The 19493-nt window shown below is 40.1% G+C and overlaps 1 protein-coding gene across 33 annotated transcripts in view; it reads right to left on the bottom strand.

Annotated features, from left to right (window-relative positions):
* Positions 1-15847: 15847 nt before the first annotated feature.
* Positions 15848-19493, bottom strand: part of Cyrib (CYFIP related Rac1 interactor B) — a 140223-nt gene continuing 136577 nt past the window's right edge. For all 33 annotated transcript variants that reach the window (XM_087184204.1, XM_087184168.1, XM_087184259.1 and 30 more), the window contains one exon: positions 15848-16586. In XM_087184204.1, the coding sequence (XP_087040330.1) occupies positions 16523-16586 (64 nt within the window). In that variant the 3' untranslated portion in view covers positions 15848-16522. The remainder of the gene's footprint in view (positions 16587-19493) is intronic.

Below are 19493 nucleotides of genomic sequence, written 5' to 3'. Positions count from 1 at the left end.
ATAATTTTAGTTAGGTAAATTTTAGATAACTTTAACAATTTTCTTGGGTATAACTATATTGACAAGAATTAAGGACATTTAGAGTTCTTACAAATTTAGGAAACAATGTTAATGACCACAAATACGTATTATCCAATATACAAGTGTATCTCATTTGTACAATAACAAAATGCTTATTTAATCAAAGCCAATAGATGTGCATCAAGTTTAAATATCAGGACCGAAAATAAGGAGATGTCAAAATTTTTTTTTTTTTTTGGGTTCCAGGGATCGAACTCAGGACCTTGCAGTTTCGAGGCAGGCACCAGAACCACTGAGCTAAATCCCCAGCCCAAGATGTCAAATTTTGATGATTTATATGTTTAAGGTTTAAATGTATATTGTATAAAAGAGAGCACCTATTTGTTACTTTATATATATTAAATTTATGTAGTCTTAACTCTCTATACACTTAACTTTAAAGCTTAGATTTAAGACATACTTTCTTTTCAGATGTATACATACATATATGCCCAAATATAAGAGTTATGTCATGAAATAAGGTAATAATTGTTTATTTAACCAATCATGAACAGATTATTGAAAATAATTTATAGGTTAACATTTAAGTACCCTTTAACTCTAAAAGCTCACTTTTCAGTAACCAAAATCCTAATGATGAAAACTATTTTAAGAAATTATTTTAATAAAACATAGAACCTTTTAAATCTAGTTTTGCAAGTTTAACCAAGAGCATCTCAATTATTTTAAAAAATATTATTTTAGACAACTTCACCTTTTAATTACAACCAAAAACAATTACTTTAGATTACTCATAATAGTTAACTTTTAAATGCATATATATTATTATTGACCAAGAAAAACTCTTAAATTATGGTACACAGATAATAATAGACATTGATTTTTTTTTATATTATCTTGATTACCTAACAAACTGGATGGAAATATGTTACCAACTTTAAAGATATCTTTACTTTTATTAACTGATGTAAATTAGCCAACTGTTAAACTATGTGAACTACAATCATCTGAGATAATGTCTTGAGTGTTTATTTATCTATAAGCCAATTTAAGTAGAACTTTTTGGAGGATACTATATACCTAAAAGTTAATCCACAGAAACATACTACTTACAAAAATCATATTAATGTTTATGTTATCAAACTTCAGGACTTTTTTTGTAAGTCCTATGTAAGCTTTGAGCCTTCAAGTTCTTAAGGGCACAAAGCCTCATAATTTGGACTAAATTTTTTACATTTATTCTTTCAGAGTTTTAGGATTAAATCTACACCAGGTTTTAAGAATATGGCCCAGAGACAAGTCAAAGGGAATAGTGAAGGTCAGCTTCACTCTGGAAGGACTGCAGGGAGGGGAAAACTCACCATTGTAGAAACCTGGTCCTGGAATCCAGCAGCCACAGGGAAGAGAATTACCTTGGATAAAATGCTGCTGTTGTAGATTGCATTATTTCTCAAGGATGGGGCAGTGGAGAAGGGACAGAAGAGTGATTCTGTGCATGGCACAAGAACTAAATGCTAGCCATCTCAAGAGCAGGAAAACAATCAAGACCAAATACTTTCCGAGGATGTCTTCTGTTCTTTTATTTATTTATTTTTCTTAAGTTCTTTTATTGGTACATTTTAGGTATACAATACGTTTACATTTATCATTGGGTGTTTGTACCTGTATGTGATGTATCTTGATTCTTATTTTTTCCCCATTATCTGTGCACTGTTCACCCCTGCCACCTTTCCCTATTTACATAGACATCATTTCTATTTTTTTCTTTTCTCATAATTTTTCCTTTCCCTTCTTTCCTTTCCCCCACCCCTCCCTTCATCCCTACATCTTTGGACCGTTTTTCCTATTTCAAATTATCAATTATTCATTTTAATCATTTTAACCCTTGTTTACACTCTCAGTTTCTCACACTAGAAAAACTATTCAGTATTTACACGTGTCCTATTTATTTCACTTAAGAGTATGGCCTCAATATGCATCCATTTAGCTATAAATGACTGTAGTTCTTCATTCTTTATGGCTGAGTAGTACTCCATTTTATTAAAAAACCCACATCTTCTTTATCCAGTTTCCAGTTGATGGGCCCTTGGGCTGGTTCCAAGCTTTAGCTATTATGAACTGTGCCCCTATAAACATGGGTGCACATATATCAGTGTGGTATGATTCTTTTAACTCGTTTGAGAAGATACCCAGCAGGGGAATAGCTGGGTCAAATGGGACCTCTAGTCCTAGTTCTTTGAGGTAGCTCCATACAGATTTCCACAGTGGTTGCACCAGTCTGCACTCCCACCAGCAATGGAGAAGGGTTCCTTTCTCCCCACGCCCCCTCCAGCATTTGTTATTGATTTGATAGCAGCCATTCTTTCTGGGGTGAGGTGGAATCTTAGTGTTGTTTTCTTCTGCATCTCTTGAATGACCAGTGATGTTGAACATTTTTTCATATATTTATTTGCTGCTTTTACTTCTTTGTCTGAGAAATGTCTGTTCATTTCAGATGCCCATTTTTGAACTGGGTCTTTGAATTTGGGGGATCTGATTTTTTTACAGTTCTTTATATATTCTAGATAGCAGTCCTTTGTCTGAGGTACAGCTGCTAAATTTTTTTTCCCATATTATAGGTTGTCTGTTAGCTCTGTTAGTGGTTTCTTTTGCAGTGCAGAAGCTTTTTAATAAGATGAGATCCCAGTTGTTGATTCTTTCTGCTAGTTCCTGTGCTACTGAGGTTTTGTTCATAAAATTTTTTCCTATCCCAGTGTCTTCAAGAGTTCTACCTAACTTATCTTCCAGCAAGTTTAGTGTTTCTGTTTTAATATTTAGATCTTTAATCCACTTCAACCTTAGTTTAGTGCATGGTGATAGGTATGGGTCTAGTTTTAATCTTTGGCAGGTTGAAATCCAGTTTTTCCAACACCATTTATTAAATAGGCTATCTTTCCTCCAATGATGGTGATTGGCTCCTTTGTCAAAGACGAGGTGGCTGAGTATGTCTGGAGTTGTTTCTGCATCTTTTAATCTATTCCACTGATCCTCAGGTCTGTTCCTTTGCCAGTACCATGCTGTTTTTATCACAGTAGCTTTGTAGTATAGTTTCAAGTTGGGGATTGTGATACCCCCCAGCCATGTCTCTGTTGCTTGGAATTGCTTTTGCTGTTCTAGGTCTCTACAGGTTCCAAATGAATTTTTGGACTGTTTTCTCTAGTTCTGTGAAGTATATTTTTGGAATTTCAGTTGGCATTCCATTGAATCTACATAGTAGTTTTGGAAGTATGGCCATTTTCATTATATTGGTTCTTCCTACTCAGGAACAAGGGATGTCTTTCCATTTTCTTGTATTCTCTTGGATCTCTTTTTTCAGAGTGCTATAGTTTTCAGTGTAGAAGTCTTTTGCTTCCTTTGTTAGATTGATTCCTAGATATTTCATTTTTTTGGATGCTATTGTAAAAGGAATTGTGTCCCTAATTTCTCTCACAGTGAGTCTGTTATTTGTGTACAAGAAGCCTATTCTGTCTTGAGTGTTGACCTTGTATCCAGCTACTCTACTGAATCTTTCAATTAAGTCTAGAAGTCTTTTGGCAGAGTTTTTTGGGTCTTCTACGTAAAGTATCATATAGTCAGCAAATAATGACAGTTTAACTTCGTCCTTTCCTACCTTTATTCCTTTTATTTCTTTCTCTTTTCTAATTGGTGTGGCTAATGTTTCCAGAACTATATTGAACAGGAGTGGTGATAGTGGGCATCCTTGTCTTGTTCCTGATTTTAGCATGAAAGTTTTCAGTTTTTGACCATTTAGTATGATGTTAGCTGTTGGTTTTTCATAGATAGCCCTTATCAGGTTGAGATAAAGACCTTCTATTCCAATTTTCTGTAGGGTTTTTATCATGAATGGGTGGATTTTGTCAAATGCCTTTTCTGCATCTATTGAGATGATCATATGGTTGTTGTCCTTGACTCTGTTAATATAGTGTATTGCATTTATTGATTCACGAAGGTTGAACCATTCTTGCATCCCTTTGATAAATCTGACTTGGTCAGGGTGTATGATCTTCTTGATGACCCTCTGTATTCTGCTTGCCAGTATCTTGTTGAGGATTTTTGCATTTATGTTCATTAGGGAGATTGGCCTTTAGTTCTCTTATTGGGTTGGGTCTTTCTCTGGTTTTGGAGTCAAAGTAACACTCGCTTCCAGGAATGAATTTGGAAGCCTTGTTTCCCTTTCAATTTCCTTGATGAGTTTAAAGAGTAATGGCGATAGTTCTTCTCTAAATGTCTTGTAGAATTCAGCACTGAAGCCATCAGGACTGGGCTTTTCTTTCTTCGTTAGTAAATTTTTTATAACATTTTCAATTTCATTCATTGTAATTGGGGTGTTTAGAATTTCTATATCTTCTTCATTTAACTTTGGCAATTCGTATGTATCTAGGAATCTGCCCATTTCTTCTGTGTTTTCCATTTTATTAGAGTACAGGTTCTTGAAGTAGGTACTGATGACCTTCTGGATTTCTGCTGGATCTGTTGTGACTTCACCTTTTTCATTCCTAATTGCATGGATTTGCGCCTTTTCTTTGCCTTTTTTGATAAGGTTGGCTAAAGGTTTATCGATTTTATTTATTCTTTCAAAAAACCAACTCTTTGATTCATTGATTTTTTGTATTGTTCTCTTAGTCTCCATTGCATTGATTTCTGCCCTGATCTTTATAATTTCCTCTGTTGTATGAGCTTTGGATTTGTTATGTTCTTCTTTTTCTAGGAGCTTGAAGTTCTGCATTAGGTTATTTATCTGAGTTTTCTCTGTTTTCCTAATATGGACATTCACTGCTATGAATTTCCCACGTAGAACTGCTTTCATTGTGTCATAGATTCCTGTATGTTGTACTGGCATTATCATTTACTTGTAGAAACTGTTTAATTTCTTCTTTAATTGCTTCTGTGACCCATTGGTTGTTCAGGAGGGTGTTATTCAGTTTCCATGTGTTTGTGGCGGTTTTGTGGTTTCTTATGTTATTGATCTCCAATTTTATTGCACTATGGTCTGATAATATACAGGGGGTAACTTCAATTCTTTTACATTTACTTAGACATGTTCTATGAGCTAGCATGTGGTCTATTCTGGAGAATGACCCATGTGCAGCTGAAAAGAATGTATATTGCAATTTTATGGAGTGGAACACTCTGTAAACATCTATTAAGTCCATTTGTTCAATAACTTCGTTCAGTTCTAGAATTTCCTTGTTAACTTTTTGTCTAGATGATCTGTCTATTTGTGATAGTGGGGTACTGAGGTCCCCTACAACTGTGTTAGTGCTTATTTGGTTTTTCATGTCCATTAATATTTGTTTTGTATAGTCGGGGGCATTCGTATTTGGTGCATATATATTTAGGATTGTCATCTCTTCCTCTTGGATTGTTCCCTTTACAAGGATGTAGTGACCATCTTTGTCTCTCTTAATTAGTTTTGGTTTGAAATCTACTTTGTCTGCAAATAAACCCCTGCTTTCTTCTGGGTTCCTGTGGTGTGGAGAACTGTTTTCCATCCTTTTACTTTCCGTCTATGAATTCCTTTTTGAGTTAGGTGTGTTTCTTGTATACAGCATATTGTTGGATTTTGCTTCTTCTTCTTTTTTTTTTTTTTTGGTACCAGGGATCAAACTCGGGTCCTTGCGCTTGCAAGGCAGGTGGTGGAACCACTGATCTAAATCCCCGGCCCTGGATTTTGCTTCTTAATCCATTCTGCCAGTCTACTTCTTTTGACTGGTGAATTGAGGCCAATAACATTGATGGTTATAATTGATAGATATTGATTCATCTTTGTCAGGATGTTTTACTTTTGTTGGCTCTCTTATTTTTCTCCCTTTCCATTTAGTTTCTTACCTTGCCTGGTGGCTTCCCTCTGTTGGGCCTCATGGAGTTGTGATCTTCATTGTTTTTTTCTAGGATATTGTTTAGAATGTTTTTAGTGCTGGTTTGGTGTTCATGAAATTTCTCAGGTGTTCTTTGTCATAGAAGTATCTAATTTCCCCATCAGTTTTGAAAGATAATTTTACAGGATACAACAGTCTAGGTTGCAAGTTATTTTCTTTTAGGGCTTGAAATACTTCACTCCAGGCTCTCCCTGACTTGAGAGTTTGTGTTGAGAAGTCTGTTGTGATTCTGATGGGCTTTCCTTTGTAGGTGATTTGTTTCTTTTCTCTGCTTGTAGAATTTTGCTCTTCTGTTGGGTTTCTGGGATCTTGACTATTATATGTCTAGGTGTACATTTTTTTCTGATCGTGGCTATTTGGAGTTCTACATGCCTCACTTATCTGTATGTCCAATTCTCTACCTCTGTCTGGGAAGTTTTCCACTATTACTTCTGTGAACAGTGTTTTTTTATGTCAATTGTACTTTCTCCTGTTTTTTCATGGATTCCTATCAGTCTTATGTTATTCTTCTTTGCATCGTCTAGCAGCTGCTGGATTTCTCATGGTCCCTTACTATTTTTAAGAAATCTCTGTTTTTATGGTCCTTAACCGCAATCCTGTCTTGTATATCTGATATTGTATCTTCAGATTCCCTTAATCTGCTGTGGATACTTTCAAAGGAGTTTTTAATCTCCTGAATATCTGTTTGAATCTGTTTCATGGATTCCATTTCTTTCTTATGTTGGGAATCATGGTTTCCATTTCTTTCTCGGGTATTCATGGCTTCCAGCATGTTTCTGAGCTCATCTATTTTTTATATCTGTTTCTGTTCTAGAGCCTCTAATCATGTCTTTCACTCTGCTCACCATCTCTGTAGTTATCTGGGAGATTATTTCTGCTTTGCATTTTTCTAGAGTCTCATTCATCTGTTTTGTTACTTCCTGTGCTATCAGTTCAGGGTGTCCAGCTGGTTCATTATCGGATTTTTCCACCTCATTTCCCCTGCCTTGGTGGGGTGGAAGTCTGAGTTTGTACCTTGCTTAAATGTCTTCTCATTTTTGTTTTTGGTGTTGTCCTTAGTTTAACTCCCTGGTTGATACTTCAAAATTGCTTATTGTAAGTATCTTTGTTGCTGGTAATTAGAACCCTTATGGAATGCTTGCTTCTCAGAGGTGTCTTCCAGATATAGCTGGTCTTTTAAGTTTTGAGTCTCTAGTGACTCTGAGGCTGCCTCATTTTCATTATACCAGGAAGGATCACTGACTAGATAATAACAACACCCTAGCCCAAGTGATACAATCAGCAACACCATAGCATCAAGTATATCTTAGAAAATGACATTTTGTGAAAGTTATTAATCTATCACCTTTAACTGTGTGAATTAAATCAAAATCAAGGACCAACCCAACATATGTTTATAGTGAATAAACTCTTCAATATAACAACTTTACCCTTCAGGATGGGGAGTTAGAATGAGTTGGGGAGGGAGGGATAGGTAGGTAGAAGGATAGGGGAAGGTTAGCAGTGAGGCCAGAGGACACAGCTGAGAGAAGGAAAAAGAGAATAATAGAAAAATAAAGAAGAAATCTGTATGAGGGCCAGAACAGGAACAAAAAGGGAGATGAACAATGTGGGACAGCAAGAGAGTGAGTGTAAGAGAGAGAGAAAGAAAAGAGAAAAGCAACAAGAAAAAAAAGGAGAGAAAAACAAAAATTTGCAAAGAGTAGGAAAAAAAATTAAAGATAAGAGGAGGAAAAAAAACCCAATAATACCAATTTTGGAAATAAAAAATAAAAAATAAAATGAAGGGCCTCCTTCAGCATATGTCTCTGCTGTCACAATAGACAACTTGGGTTGCAGTGTGCAGATATAAGTCAATGAGTCTCAGCAAGCTAGTTGCAGACCTGTGAGATTCAGGCAGATTTCTGGCTGCAAGTCCCAAGTTGAGCTCCCTCTGCTCCTGTAGGGTTGAACTCTGCAGGGTTGTACTGCAGGTTCCAGCTACCCTTCCCCTGAAGATAGTCCCAGTTCTGATGGGAGGTGATGATCCCTCCAACTTACCCAGTACGGTGGTCTGGTGGTCCGGAGTCTTCTGTGTCTTTGCAGTGTGGAACCAGGTGGCAGTACATCCAAGAGGTCAGAGAGGGAGGGGAGTCCATTGGATCACTGCCAGGGCATGGGCTGAAACGGCAGGTTCCCTGCAACCGGGGACCCTGCTGTGGCATCTGCGGATGTGCCTGTCTTCTGTTCTCAACAAAACATACTTCCAAAGACAAAAACTACAATTGACTCCAACTACATTGCCAAGCAGAAAATTAAACAAAAATTCAAAATCTGAAAAACTGCCTTTTAATCTTGTGAGAGAGCAGGAAAGAGAAAGAAAGTCAAAGGATAGACTGGAGATGTTCCTTTAGACTTTATTGTTTTGGTTCATAAGTATGTCTGCTTTTGGAAGTAGCTCCCTCTGGTATCACCAAAAGGTCAGTTCTCTCCACTTGTGTCTTAGGATGACAGTCTCTCTCATCTTGCCAGTTGCATAAGAAACCCCTGCCCAAGCACCAGGTCAACCAAAACCCATGCATACCTTCCTGGATGAGAATGAATTCTGACTCCCTCCTAACTCAGGGATGGGGGTTGGGTAGTCTATAAAGGAATGCCTATCACTGGTGCCCTTTTAGATAAGCACTTATTTTCCAGGAGCTCAGGAGTTTCCAATGGAAATGGGAAAAAAAGATTTTCAGGATTGCATAGAGAAGCACATTTTCCTTACACACTAATAACAACCATCCTGACAGAGGTGAACCTCCAAAACCTGTCTGTAGCCTCTGGCTACAGCTGTCAGCCAAAAGCCATTCTAAAAGCTATCTGTAACAGACTCATCTCCTAACCACCAAACAAGTCAAGTAAGGAATACAAAGCACTGTTTGCTTTATCAAAGAATCCCGAAATATAAAGACATCACAATTTTCCATGCTCTCAACTTTCAATATGGCATAAGCAACCAACAAAAAGCATAAGCAATCAGCGAACAACAGATGACAATTTTTTGATTACCTAAATGAATCACAATCCAGAATCCAGTCAAAATATTTAGGGGTACCAAGAAACAAAAGCAAAAAAAAAAAAAAAAGCAAATACCACCTTTTAATTATCTTGGTGGGACCTCCAAAATGATATAGGACAAATATAACTCTGCGCTTAGATGTCAAATGTGCTGAATTTGTGGTTCTACTACATTGAGGAATGAAGTTGAGAACCAAAAGAAGAAGTTAGGAGAGTTTTATTGGAAATAAGGAGAGAAGAATAGCTCCTGGATTTCCAGGAGGGCTCCTGAATGGGTGGCCACCGAGATTTGTCAGGGGTAATTTATACAGCAAAGTCATGATGTCAATACAATATGGGTCAAAACTACAATCAACCTATGAGATTACAAGTATAGCTGCTTAGCTAATATTGCTCCATGTAGTAAGTGCACATGAAAAGAACGAATGTTTTTTTGGGAAAGGATAGATCAAGATGCTCTGGTCACCCAGCTGGGTGACTGATGCCTATCTAGACTTACTGGACCAAGTGGTGCTAATTATAGTATAATTTCAAATCACTGTTTATCCCTTAGGGAGGCATGTAGGCCTGGCCATTGTATTTTCATCTTGAGGCCTAGCCTTTTTTCAGATGTACCTCCAGCCACAGTTCTGATGTCTTTAATTTTTTGTGCTGACTTCCTTGAAGGTCCAGTCCCATTCTGACAATACATTTTTTATCTAACTTAGCTGCCTATACTAAAAATACACTTAACTTTGGGTCTCAGGTATTTTTTCCCAGCACCAAGAACAGGTCATAGGAGCTCTTCAGAGCTTCAGCCCCAACAGACAAGCCAGGAACCTTCCTCCAGCCAGGAACCCCACCATGCTCTTCTGCCTTTGACCACTCCAACTCATGGAGCCTTTAAACACTGGGATTGGTGGGGGGACATGTCTCTGCCTCTTTCCAAGGGAATTGCAGATGCACAAAGGGCTCCCACATCCCATCTGCAGAGATACTGTCAGTTGGTAGGTAAAAGGTGTTTGGATCTTACTGATGGGAAAGGGCTATCATCGCAGGGATGCTCTGAGTAACAGTCCCCACTTTGTGGTCAGTGTTTTGGTTGGTTTTCTTTTCAAGGCTGTGATAAAATACCTGTGAATAAGAACTTAGAAGGAGGAACATTTTTTTTTTTTTTGTACCGGGGATCGAAGTCGGGTCCTTGCGCTTGTGCAGCAGGCGGCAAAACCACTAGCTGCACAAGCGCTAAATCCCCAGCCCAGGAGGGACATTTTATTTTGGCTCATTTAAAAAAGTTTCACTCCATGGTCAGCTGGCTCCTTTGTTTTAAGCATGTGATGAGGCAGAAACTTCATGGTGGGAGTGGTAGAGGGAAGCTGCTCACTGCATGGCAGCAAAGAAGGGGGATAGAGACTGGGAGAGAAAAAGAGAGCCTGCTGAAGGGGGGCTCCTCTTTCTTCTGCTTTTGTTCCATCCAAGCCCCCAGCCTATTGAGGATAGGATTCTCCCCTCAGGTTGCTGCCCACGTGCCAACTGTCTCTGGAACAACACCATTTACTACCTTCCAAATGTCCTTTACCAACTTATGAGGCATCTATCAGGCTGGCTATCAAGATAAACCATCACAGTGTTTGTCTTGTCTGTGGGCAGATTTCAAGCATCTACAAGAGTTTTTCCAGAAATGGAGGGACTGGCCCAGCTCTCAAAGGACGTTCAGGATGTCAGGTTACACAAAGTTCTGGACATGCTGGGAGGCAGAGGGGCTACACAGAACCTGAGGGACATGGTGAGGCCCCACAGCTGCCTGGGTGAATCAGAAACATAAGGAGGGATGTTAGAGATATGGCTACCAATATATCTGAGGGAGGAGTAAGATACCGGGGAGTGGGAAAATTGGGGAGTCTGGCCAGGAGTGAAGCCCCCACATTCACTGGCTGCTCAGAACACCCTGAAAGAGCCTTCAGCCCACCCTTTGGTTATCACTCTAGACACATCGGCAGATTACATGACAATGTTGGTATTACTAACAAGAAGACCTGTCTCCTATAGTTGGAAGAGGACCCCTCTGAAGGGCCTTCGTGGCACCATGGTAAAGGACCTGGGAGAGAACTCAAGCAATCTGTGGTTCAACCCAAAGTCCTTCGTCTTTTATCTGTTATGGCTGAGATTTCCAATTTTACTCAAAAGTCACGTGTTCAGAGGTGACACTTTGGGATGGTGACTGGATTGTGAAGCAGCTATGCTGCTAAGTGGATTAATCTGCTGAATGTGCTATTAGGAGATGGGGCTGGGTCAGAAAAGAGGGGTCTGGGGATGAAAGCTGCAAGGGTATATTCTTGTCCCTGGCTCCTTGCTTCTCTCTGTATCTCTCTCTGTCTCCTGTCCTTCTGTCTCAGTTACTTTCCCCTCACTGCTTAGACAAAATACCCAACCCCCAAAGTTAAAGGGGGAAAGATTTATTTAGCTTATGGCATGCACAGGGAGCAAAAGCAACAAGGGATCTTAACAGTGTATTTCTGTCCCTTTCATCTTATCCAGACTACACACAGCATGTAGCACTCACACCCTTAATCCTAGTGCCCTTTAGCCTGGCACTGCACCATAAATCAATTCCAGCATTACACACTCTAGATCCAACCACCTCTAAAAAAGCCCCACCTATGACCACATGAGGCTTTGGAGGGACATCCAAACACAAGCCATAACACCTTCCATGCCTTTACAGCATGTTTCTGCCTTGTAGCCACCTACTCATGGACTGAATCCTCTAAAACTATAAACCACAGTAAACTTCTTTAAGTTGTGACTATGCCCAGGCTCAGGAGGCTGCTCTCTTCCTTCGGACAGGTTCCTCACAGGTGGCAAGCATCTTAAGAGACCAACTTTAATCAGATGAAGCAATTCTACTTCCTTTTGCTGGAAGTCCTTCTGGGCCCTGCACATTGAGTATGTGGTAGAATCTGCAGAATCACTCCACCAGCCCAGTCAATGCCTCCGTGGACTGAGGCCTCCACTGGCAAGGAGCAGTGCTGAACCCAGGAACTGTTTCCTGTTGTCTAGTCCGGTAGTCTGCTGCACTGCAGCCCTCCCATCCTCACACATCCCTCCAGGTGCTCCAATCAAAAGCTAGGCCCACTCTTACTCTGCTCTCACACTCCCACACCCAGTCTGCTGGGAAGCCTTCAAAACACATCCTGAATCTGCTCACTAGTCACATCCATTGCAACCACCTGTAATCTTGTTTTTGTTTCAGACAGGGTCTCGCCATGTAGTTCAGGCTGGCCTTAAACTATGGAGCCCAGGCTGGCCTTGAAGAGATTCTCCTGCTTGAGCCTCCTGAGTGCTGGGATTATAGGTGTGCACCACTATGTCTGGTACCATTTCTTGCCTCAATTACAGCAACTGCTTAACTGGTGTCCCTGCTCCTGTCTTCCTTCTATTTTCTGTGGGGCAGCTGAAGTGGAGCTTTTCAAATAGGTCTTGTCACACTCCTTTGCTCTAAGCCTCCAATACCCCAGAGCAAGAGACAGGCCTGTGGTGGCCTTGAAAGTTTTCCATATCTGACCCATTAGCCCCCTACCTGCACCTCCCTCTTACACAGGAGATTGGCAGCTGTAACCAAAGACAGGCTCCCCAAAGCTGCACATGCTCTAGGATCCCACTGCCATCAAGCAAATTGGCCAACTGCACTATTTCCCCAGGCTGGGCTGCTCAGAAAGAGCAGAAATGAATCGACGTATCCAAAGACCACAAGATCTTCACAGGGCATCACGAGATATGAAAGGACTGCTTTGTGCACCTTAAAATGCCAAATACAAAATGGACTTATCCATATTCTTTACAAAGTCTTCGCTAATTTTGAGGTGTGAAAAGCCAACAACTTCCTATTGCTTAGAACATCATGGGCATAAACTGGTGTAATTCTCAGGGCCACCCTAAAGATGTAGAATTTGGAGAATGCCCTACTCTATAAGTGAGAAGACTTAATCGAAGTCACCGAGTGACAGAGGAGGCCAGAATACATTCAAGCCCACTGCCTGAAGCTTATGCTTTAGCTATTCACACAAGTGACAACTTTTCAGATAATACAGAGAAGAGATACATTTACAAGGAATCAAACAATATGAACGATCATGTTTCAATTCTCTAATTTTACTGATAAGAAAAACAAAAAGTTCCAAAGAAATGAAATGGCTTGGGTCTCCTGATACTTGATCCACAGATCTTTCCATTACATTTTCTCTGATTGTATCTAATTCTAAAGATTTTGAAAAATGCTCTGTGAGGAATTAGAATTTTTGGAGTGGCAGGTCCTGCAACCATAAATGGAACAAACCACAATGGCATTAACCTTAAACACCTAAATTTGAGCACAAATGGCAATTATCCTTCCAAGTCTAACACTTGACATAATCTTAAGAGTACAGAATGCTTTGTAATCCCAATCTTTGTGACAGAAAACACAGCTGGTTGAAAGCATACTCAGCCATGACGAGGGCTGCAGAAATGGGGCAGAGGGGAGAAAGAATCACGGTACGGGTGGTAGAAGAGATGAAGTGGTGCTTAGTCTGTTGTCGTCAAGTGGCATAGGGCAGGGTGCAGGATGGCTAAACACATGCTTCAGAACTGATGGCGGTGGGCAGGCGGAGGTCAGCTTAGAGTGGGAACATCCGCCCACACCACAGTGGGTTCACAGCTGTCTCCAGCAGGCCAGGCAGACCCTGCTGGTTCCTCCCAGCCCCACAGAACTCATCCCTAAGCTGACACTACTGTAGAGCTGAGCTTTGGCCAGAGACAAGATTCCTATTTGCTCTCACTGGGCTGAGCAGCAAGAAACCTGAAGCTGAACCCATTCTCCTTTCATCACACTGCAGTATTGGGTTTCTGTTACTCTAGGTTCGCAAATAAAGTTGCTCTTGTAACTAGGGGGAGGATAAGCAAATTCTGTAGAGGGACAGTAAGTAGACCACATGGTCTCTGTCACAATTCAATTCTGCTACTATAGTAAGTACCCCAAAAAATAACATATAAACAAGCAAGTAAGGCTATGTTCCAATAAAACTTTATTTATGAACACTGAATTCTGAATTTCATATACTTTTCTCATGCTACAAAATACTTATTTAACCTTCTAAAAAATCATTATTCTTTTTTTAACCTTTTTAAAATTGTTTTTAGCTCTCAGGATGTACAAAAACAGAACAGTGAATGGACTGGCCCACTGACCAGTTTGCTGACCTAGAGTTGAGACTTTTTTTTACTTATTCTTCAACATGCAGAGCATGACCTGTTGCCCGAACAGGCCACAGCAGTATTACCATGGAATAGGCCGTAGCAGTATTACAACACTGATTTCAGCTGAATTGTTATTTTTTATAGTACGCACTTCAACCATTCATTTGGCACCTACTCAGATTTGGGTTCTGTGCAAGAGCCTCCCGTGGGATGCTGAAGGACTATCAAGACATGGCTCTTCTCAAAAGTTCTAGTGCCATCTTCTCAGATCCTGACATTATACTTCTCACAGTATCAGAAAAGACAGCCAAAAGTGCATTTAAATTGTAGAGACAATTTATGAAATACTTGTATGAAAGTCTTAGTGCTGCTATAACAAATTACTACAATCTGGGTGGCTTGCAAAAGAAATTCACTCTTTCAAACCCTAGAGGACAAAGGTGTGAAATCAAAACATTAGCCAGACTGGTTCCCTCTGCATGCTCTGAGGAAGGCTTCAGGACTCTCCCCTGGTATTTGTGGCTCCAGCAATTCTTAAGCCTTCCTTGGCTTGTAGACACAGTGCTTGCCTCTCCTTCTGTCCTCCCATGGTTTCCGCTCCATATCTGTTTCCCTTTCTCCGCTAAGGAACTGTCATTGGATCTATGGTCCATCTTAATCCCAGTTGATGTCACCTCCAGAACCTGAATTTCATCTGCAGATAAGGTCACAGGTACAGGTTCCAGATACACGTCATTACAATTCCCTCAGAAGATCCCCAGAAAGACATGGCCAATATTATCCAGAAAACTCCATGAAAGAGGTGACATAAGCTGACCCCTGAAAGATGAGAGTTGGTGTTCATCGGTAGAGATGAAGGAGGAAGAAATCAAGCTGAGGTTCTAGTCAGATCAGTTATGGAAGCAACATCACAGGAACTGAAACAAGCTGTAAACAGCAGGCAGTTGGGCTCGGCTGGAGAACGGGATATGAAGTAGGAGAGCAGTTAGGAGGGCAGAGAAGTCAGCACAAATCTGAGTGGGAAGGGCTGTGTCCCATGCACCTGGCAATGTTGATTCAGAAGGCTAAGGGCAGGCTCTGTGATTCTCCTTCACGGCTGCCCATTTCAAGTGGATCGTACCTCAGATGCTCTTGTCACTGAGCCACTGGCATGGCTGATCAGAGAGCCTTCAAGCAGCTTCTCCCAACCATGAGATTTAGATTCCATGATTTACGTTTTATGACCTTCAAGTACAAACACAGTAGTTTTCCCCCACTAGTGACTTCATGGCCTTCCATTTTCTTCTGGAAGTCCCTGTTGTGCTCATGCTCCTATCAATTTTAAGGGCTGCTCTTCCTTCCACACAACTTTACATTATTACCCTTTCACACCTGAAACTGAGAATCAAGTGTTCTTTCTACTACTGTCTGTACAGGAGTAAATCAGGAAGAGTCAGGTCAATATTCCTGGTCGTATTATATACAGCAAAGTGTTAAAAGCAAATAAAATTATTTACACAGACAATGGGAGAAAAAATTCCATGGAAAAGAGCCCCTTTCCTATCCTCTGAAAAAAAGGAGATATTATATAATGTGTATATGCATTCCATAAAAATATACACAGGGGAAACTTCAGAGGCCTAAAAACAAAACATCAGTAAACCAAGCCACACTTAGAAAAATGAAAGCTGATTTTTATTTTATCATCAACAGCCATTCTTTAAACATGAACATGCATACGTAATATTCTACGCACACATCACAGTTTTTAACGTTAGTTAATAAAGGTTAAACACACAACATACATCCTTTCAAAAAAGGTCAAAATGCAAACTTAAAACTTTAAACAAAAGTCTTACTAATTTAAAAAAAGTTTGTGTTGGGTACCATTTGTACAACACAGTTAATTTAAACATTTTCATTTTGGCTGCACATGAAAAAAGCGGCAGTAGAAAATAAAGTCATTGAGGGATTTTAAATAGCAGAATAGGCAATTTTGCCATGCAGGAGAAGCAATATTAAATATTAGTTTTCAAAAAAAATCCACATTTAAAAATATGTAGTTCAAGTCACAGAAGTTTTCTCAGTAGACCCAATGCAATGCGTAATTAGCTGCCACAGATGGCCTGGCTGAAAGGACAGCCTCCCCTCAGAGTGGAACTGTACTGACTTTGGCACAGGAAAGAGGGCTTATGAACAAGAGCATGGTTAAAAAGAGGGAAGAGGGAAGAGGAAAAGAGTAACAGCAAGGATAAATGAGAGAGTAATTGCAATCACTAAAAACTGTGCATTCTCAGTCACTGCAGAATACTGTCTTCTGTCTACAGCAGGTGCTTACTCCAGAACTGTTATTGCAGCATGGATTTTATTTGCTTGGAGGTAGTCTCATCATTCAAATGTTTTGTTGTGTACCTAAAAGACAAACACTGATCAAATTGAGGGAATTAAAATCTGCATTGGGTGCTGTCACTATGACAAACGAACAACTGGCCGGGCAAGCTTCTCACAGAAAGCCGCCTTCTTGTTGTGGCTTTACCTCTGTGAAGGTTCTGCATAACTCATCCTCCCCACCACCTAAGAGAACAGCCAACTGCTGTTTCACTTTGTTGCAACTACCTTGCTAAAATGATTGGATAAACTCTCACTTCAACAATTAGCTGCCTGGGGCCAGGGATGTAGGCTCAGTGGTGCCACACCTGCCTGCCTGGCAAGCACAAGGAAAAAATAAATAAATACATAAATAAATAATTAGCTGCCTCTTACTCAGAGAAAAATAATTGCTCTATCTAAGAAGTTCGCTGTATATATTTGGATGGCAGATTTAAGTAGTGGTGACACACACCATGTGGCTCACAAAGCCTAAATATTTACTCTCTGGCCCTTTATTGGCTCTGTTCTATTCTGTATTAGAACAGCTCTACTACTATAGCTCACATCCCTAAAAAAGCTCAGTTCTCTAAGTGCCTTAAACTCCCAGGCAGGTGTATTTTACTCACACATGCAAATCCAAAGTAAGAATCCAAAACAAACACTCTAATAATAAAATGACCACTACATGAAGATTCACCATAGACTCCTTCAAATAGCCCAACTCCAAAGAGCAAGCCTACTGTGTCACGCACTGTTCCAGGAGGTTCTTACCTAGCAGAGGGAGAAAGACAAAGAGGCACTAACCTACCGAAGGAGTAACCAAGAAGCAAAAGTGGACAGTACTAGATGAGGGTACAGTGACAGGGAAAAAACGGCTCATGTGTGTGGCAATTAAGCACGATGAAAGCCACTGGAGGATATTAAGCAGTGGGGAGCTGTGACTTTATGTTGTGAAAGGATCATTTAGGCTGCTGAGGGAGTGCAACAGGCAGTGGGAGGAGCCTCAGGGACCCATCAGGGAGCATCCACTGAGAACCAAGGGAGAGATGCCCATGGCTTGGACCACATTAGTAGCAATGGCAAGAGGTGTGCAATGCTTGACTATGGGGTGTATTTTGGAGATAATCAGAGATTCATTTAGTTAACAAGAATTTCACTTTTTTTTTAGTACTGCAAATTGAACCCAGGCCTTGTGGCCACATGCTCAGCCCTGCTTTAATTTAGGTGGGGGGGGACGTTACTGGGAATTGAACTCAGGACTTTGCTCTTGTGAGGCAGGTGCAGTGCCACTGAGCTACATCTCCAGCCCAGCCCTGCTTTAATTTTGAGGCAGAGTCTTACTAAGTTGTTTACACCAGCTCTGAACTTGTGCTCCTCCTGCCTCAGCCTCTGGAGTAGGTGGAATCACAGCAAGCAACACCATGCCTGGCCATTGCACATATAATCTTCATGGACTATATCATTTTAAGAAGGTATGCAGAGGTGATCTTTCTGTGTTAAAGAAATTTAAACTGTTAGGTTCATTTCAAATAAATCAAAAAATGCAAGTGCCTGTACTCAAGTAAACCTTTGGAGAGGTACAGAAACATACATAAGCCAGGTATAGTAATATACAGCTGTAACCTCAGCACTGTGGGAGGCTGAAGCAAGAGAATCACAAGTCTGAGTCCAGCCTGGGCAACTTGGCAATATAGTAAGACTCGGTCTCAAAAAGGGAGGGGGGTGGTGCTGGGGATATAGCTTAGTACAGTGGTGGCAAACTTATGGCATGCATGCTGCAGCAGGCTGTATCTCTGAAAGCTCTAAAAGGTTCACCATCACTGCCTTGGTGCAAAGGTCTTGGGTTCAATCTTCAGTTGGCAGGGAGGAACAGGAAGGAGGAAGGAGAAGGACAGACACACACATACACTTATTAAGCACCTGATATTAAGTGCTCTCTACAACTACATTTGTAAACTGTTCTCCTATTAATGAATAGACATTGGAGCGCTGGCATATAAGAAGTGCTCAGTAAATATTTATGGAATGAAGAAAAAGTAGTAGGCTGCCAGGCTGGAAAGAAAAATCCTTAAAGGAATATTTCCATTAAGGGCAAAGTGATAGGGCAAAGATATAACTCTTCTATTTTATCTACACAGATAAGGTGTATATAGTTACACATACCCCACTGATGTCAGAAAATAAAGTTCTCAACACCCACCTCTCTCTTTTTCATCCCGGTTCTTTAGTGAAAAGAGCCAAAGAATGTGCACAATAAAATCTCTACTGCAGAAATTAGAAGTATTACTGCTCAGCAATGTACTGTAACATTCAAAGAGCTGCAAGTGCTTTCCTCACTACTGTGACCCAACTCTCTCTTCTGTGAGATGCAAACATGCTTCTAGCAGGTCTCAGATTCTTCCTTGGACACAGGCAACTCAGAGTGATTGGGCTGTGCTGTGCTGGGGATTGTAGCTCAGTGGGAGACCATCCCTGAGTTGAATCCCCAGCACTGCTTAAAAAAAGGGGGGGATGTGAACACCAGCCTTATGGTTGCAATAGTTTGGCATTATATAGATTTTCAATTAAGTTCTTTAATACTTCTAATGTTCATTTGGAACAGATCTTTATACAGACAATCACTACTTATGCAGCACTTTTCATAATCTTAATAATTATGTGTTGTCACTGAGATGAAACAACACAGACTGCATTTTGCTTTATGGCATAAACATATTAACTATATAAATACTTGCTATATTTTTGTGTTTATATCCCAAATAATCAAGAATTTTAAAAATCATCTTTTAGGCTAGGAAAATTACACTACCAATTAAATCTCTATAGTCAAGATGTTCTAAAGTGCTAAGATTTTCATTTTAAAATATTCCAGTGTTCTTAGGAGCTTTAGGAACTCTATTAAGAGTAACCTAAGAAAATACATTAATGACTGGTTTATTTTCATTATAA

This window comes from Heterocephalus glaber, unplaced genomic scaffold, assembly GCF_053883595.1.
Source record: "Heterocephalus glaber isolate CG9 unplaced genomic scaffold, H.glaber_assembly_v1.0 deba00000281, whole genome shotgun sequence".
NCBI classification, from domain to species: Eukaryota; Metazoa; Chordata; class Mammalia; order Rodentia; family Bathyergidae; genus Heterocephalus; species Heterocephalus glaber.
This window is presented reverse-complemented; position numbering and strand designations above follow the sequence as displayed.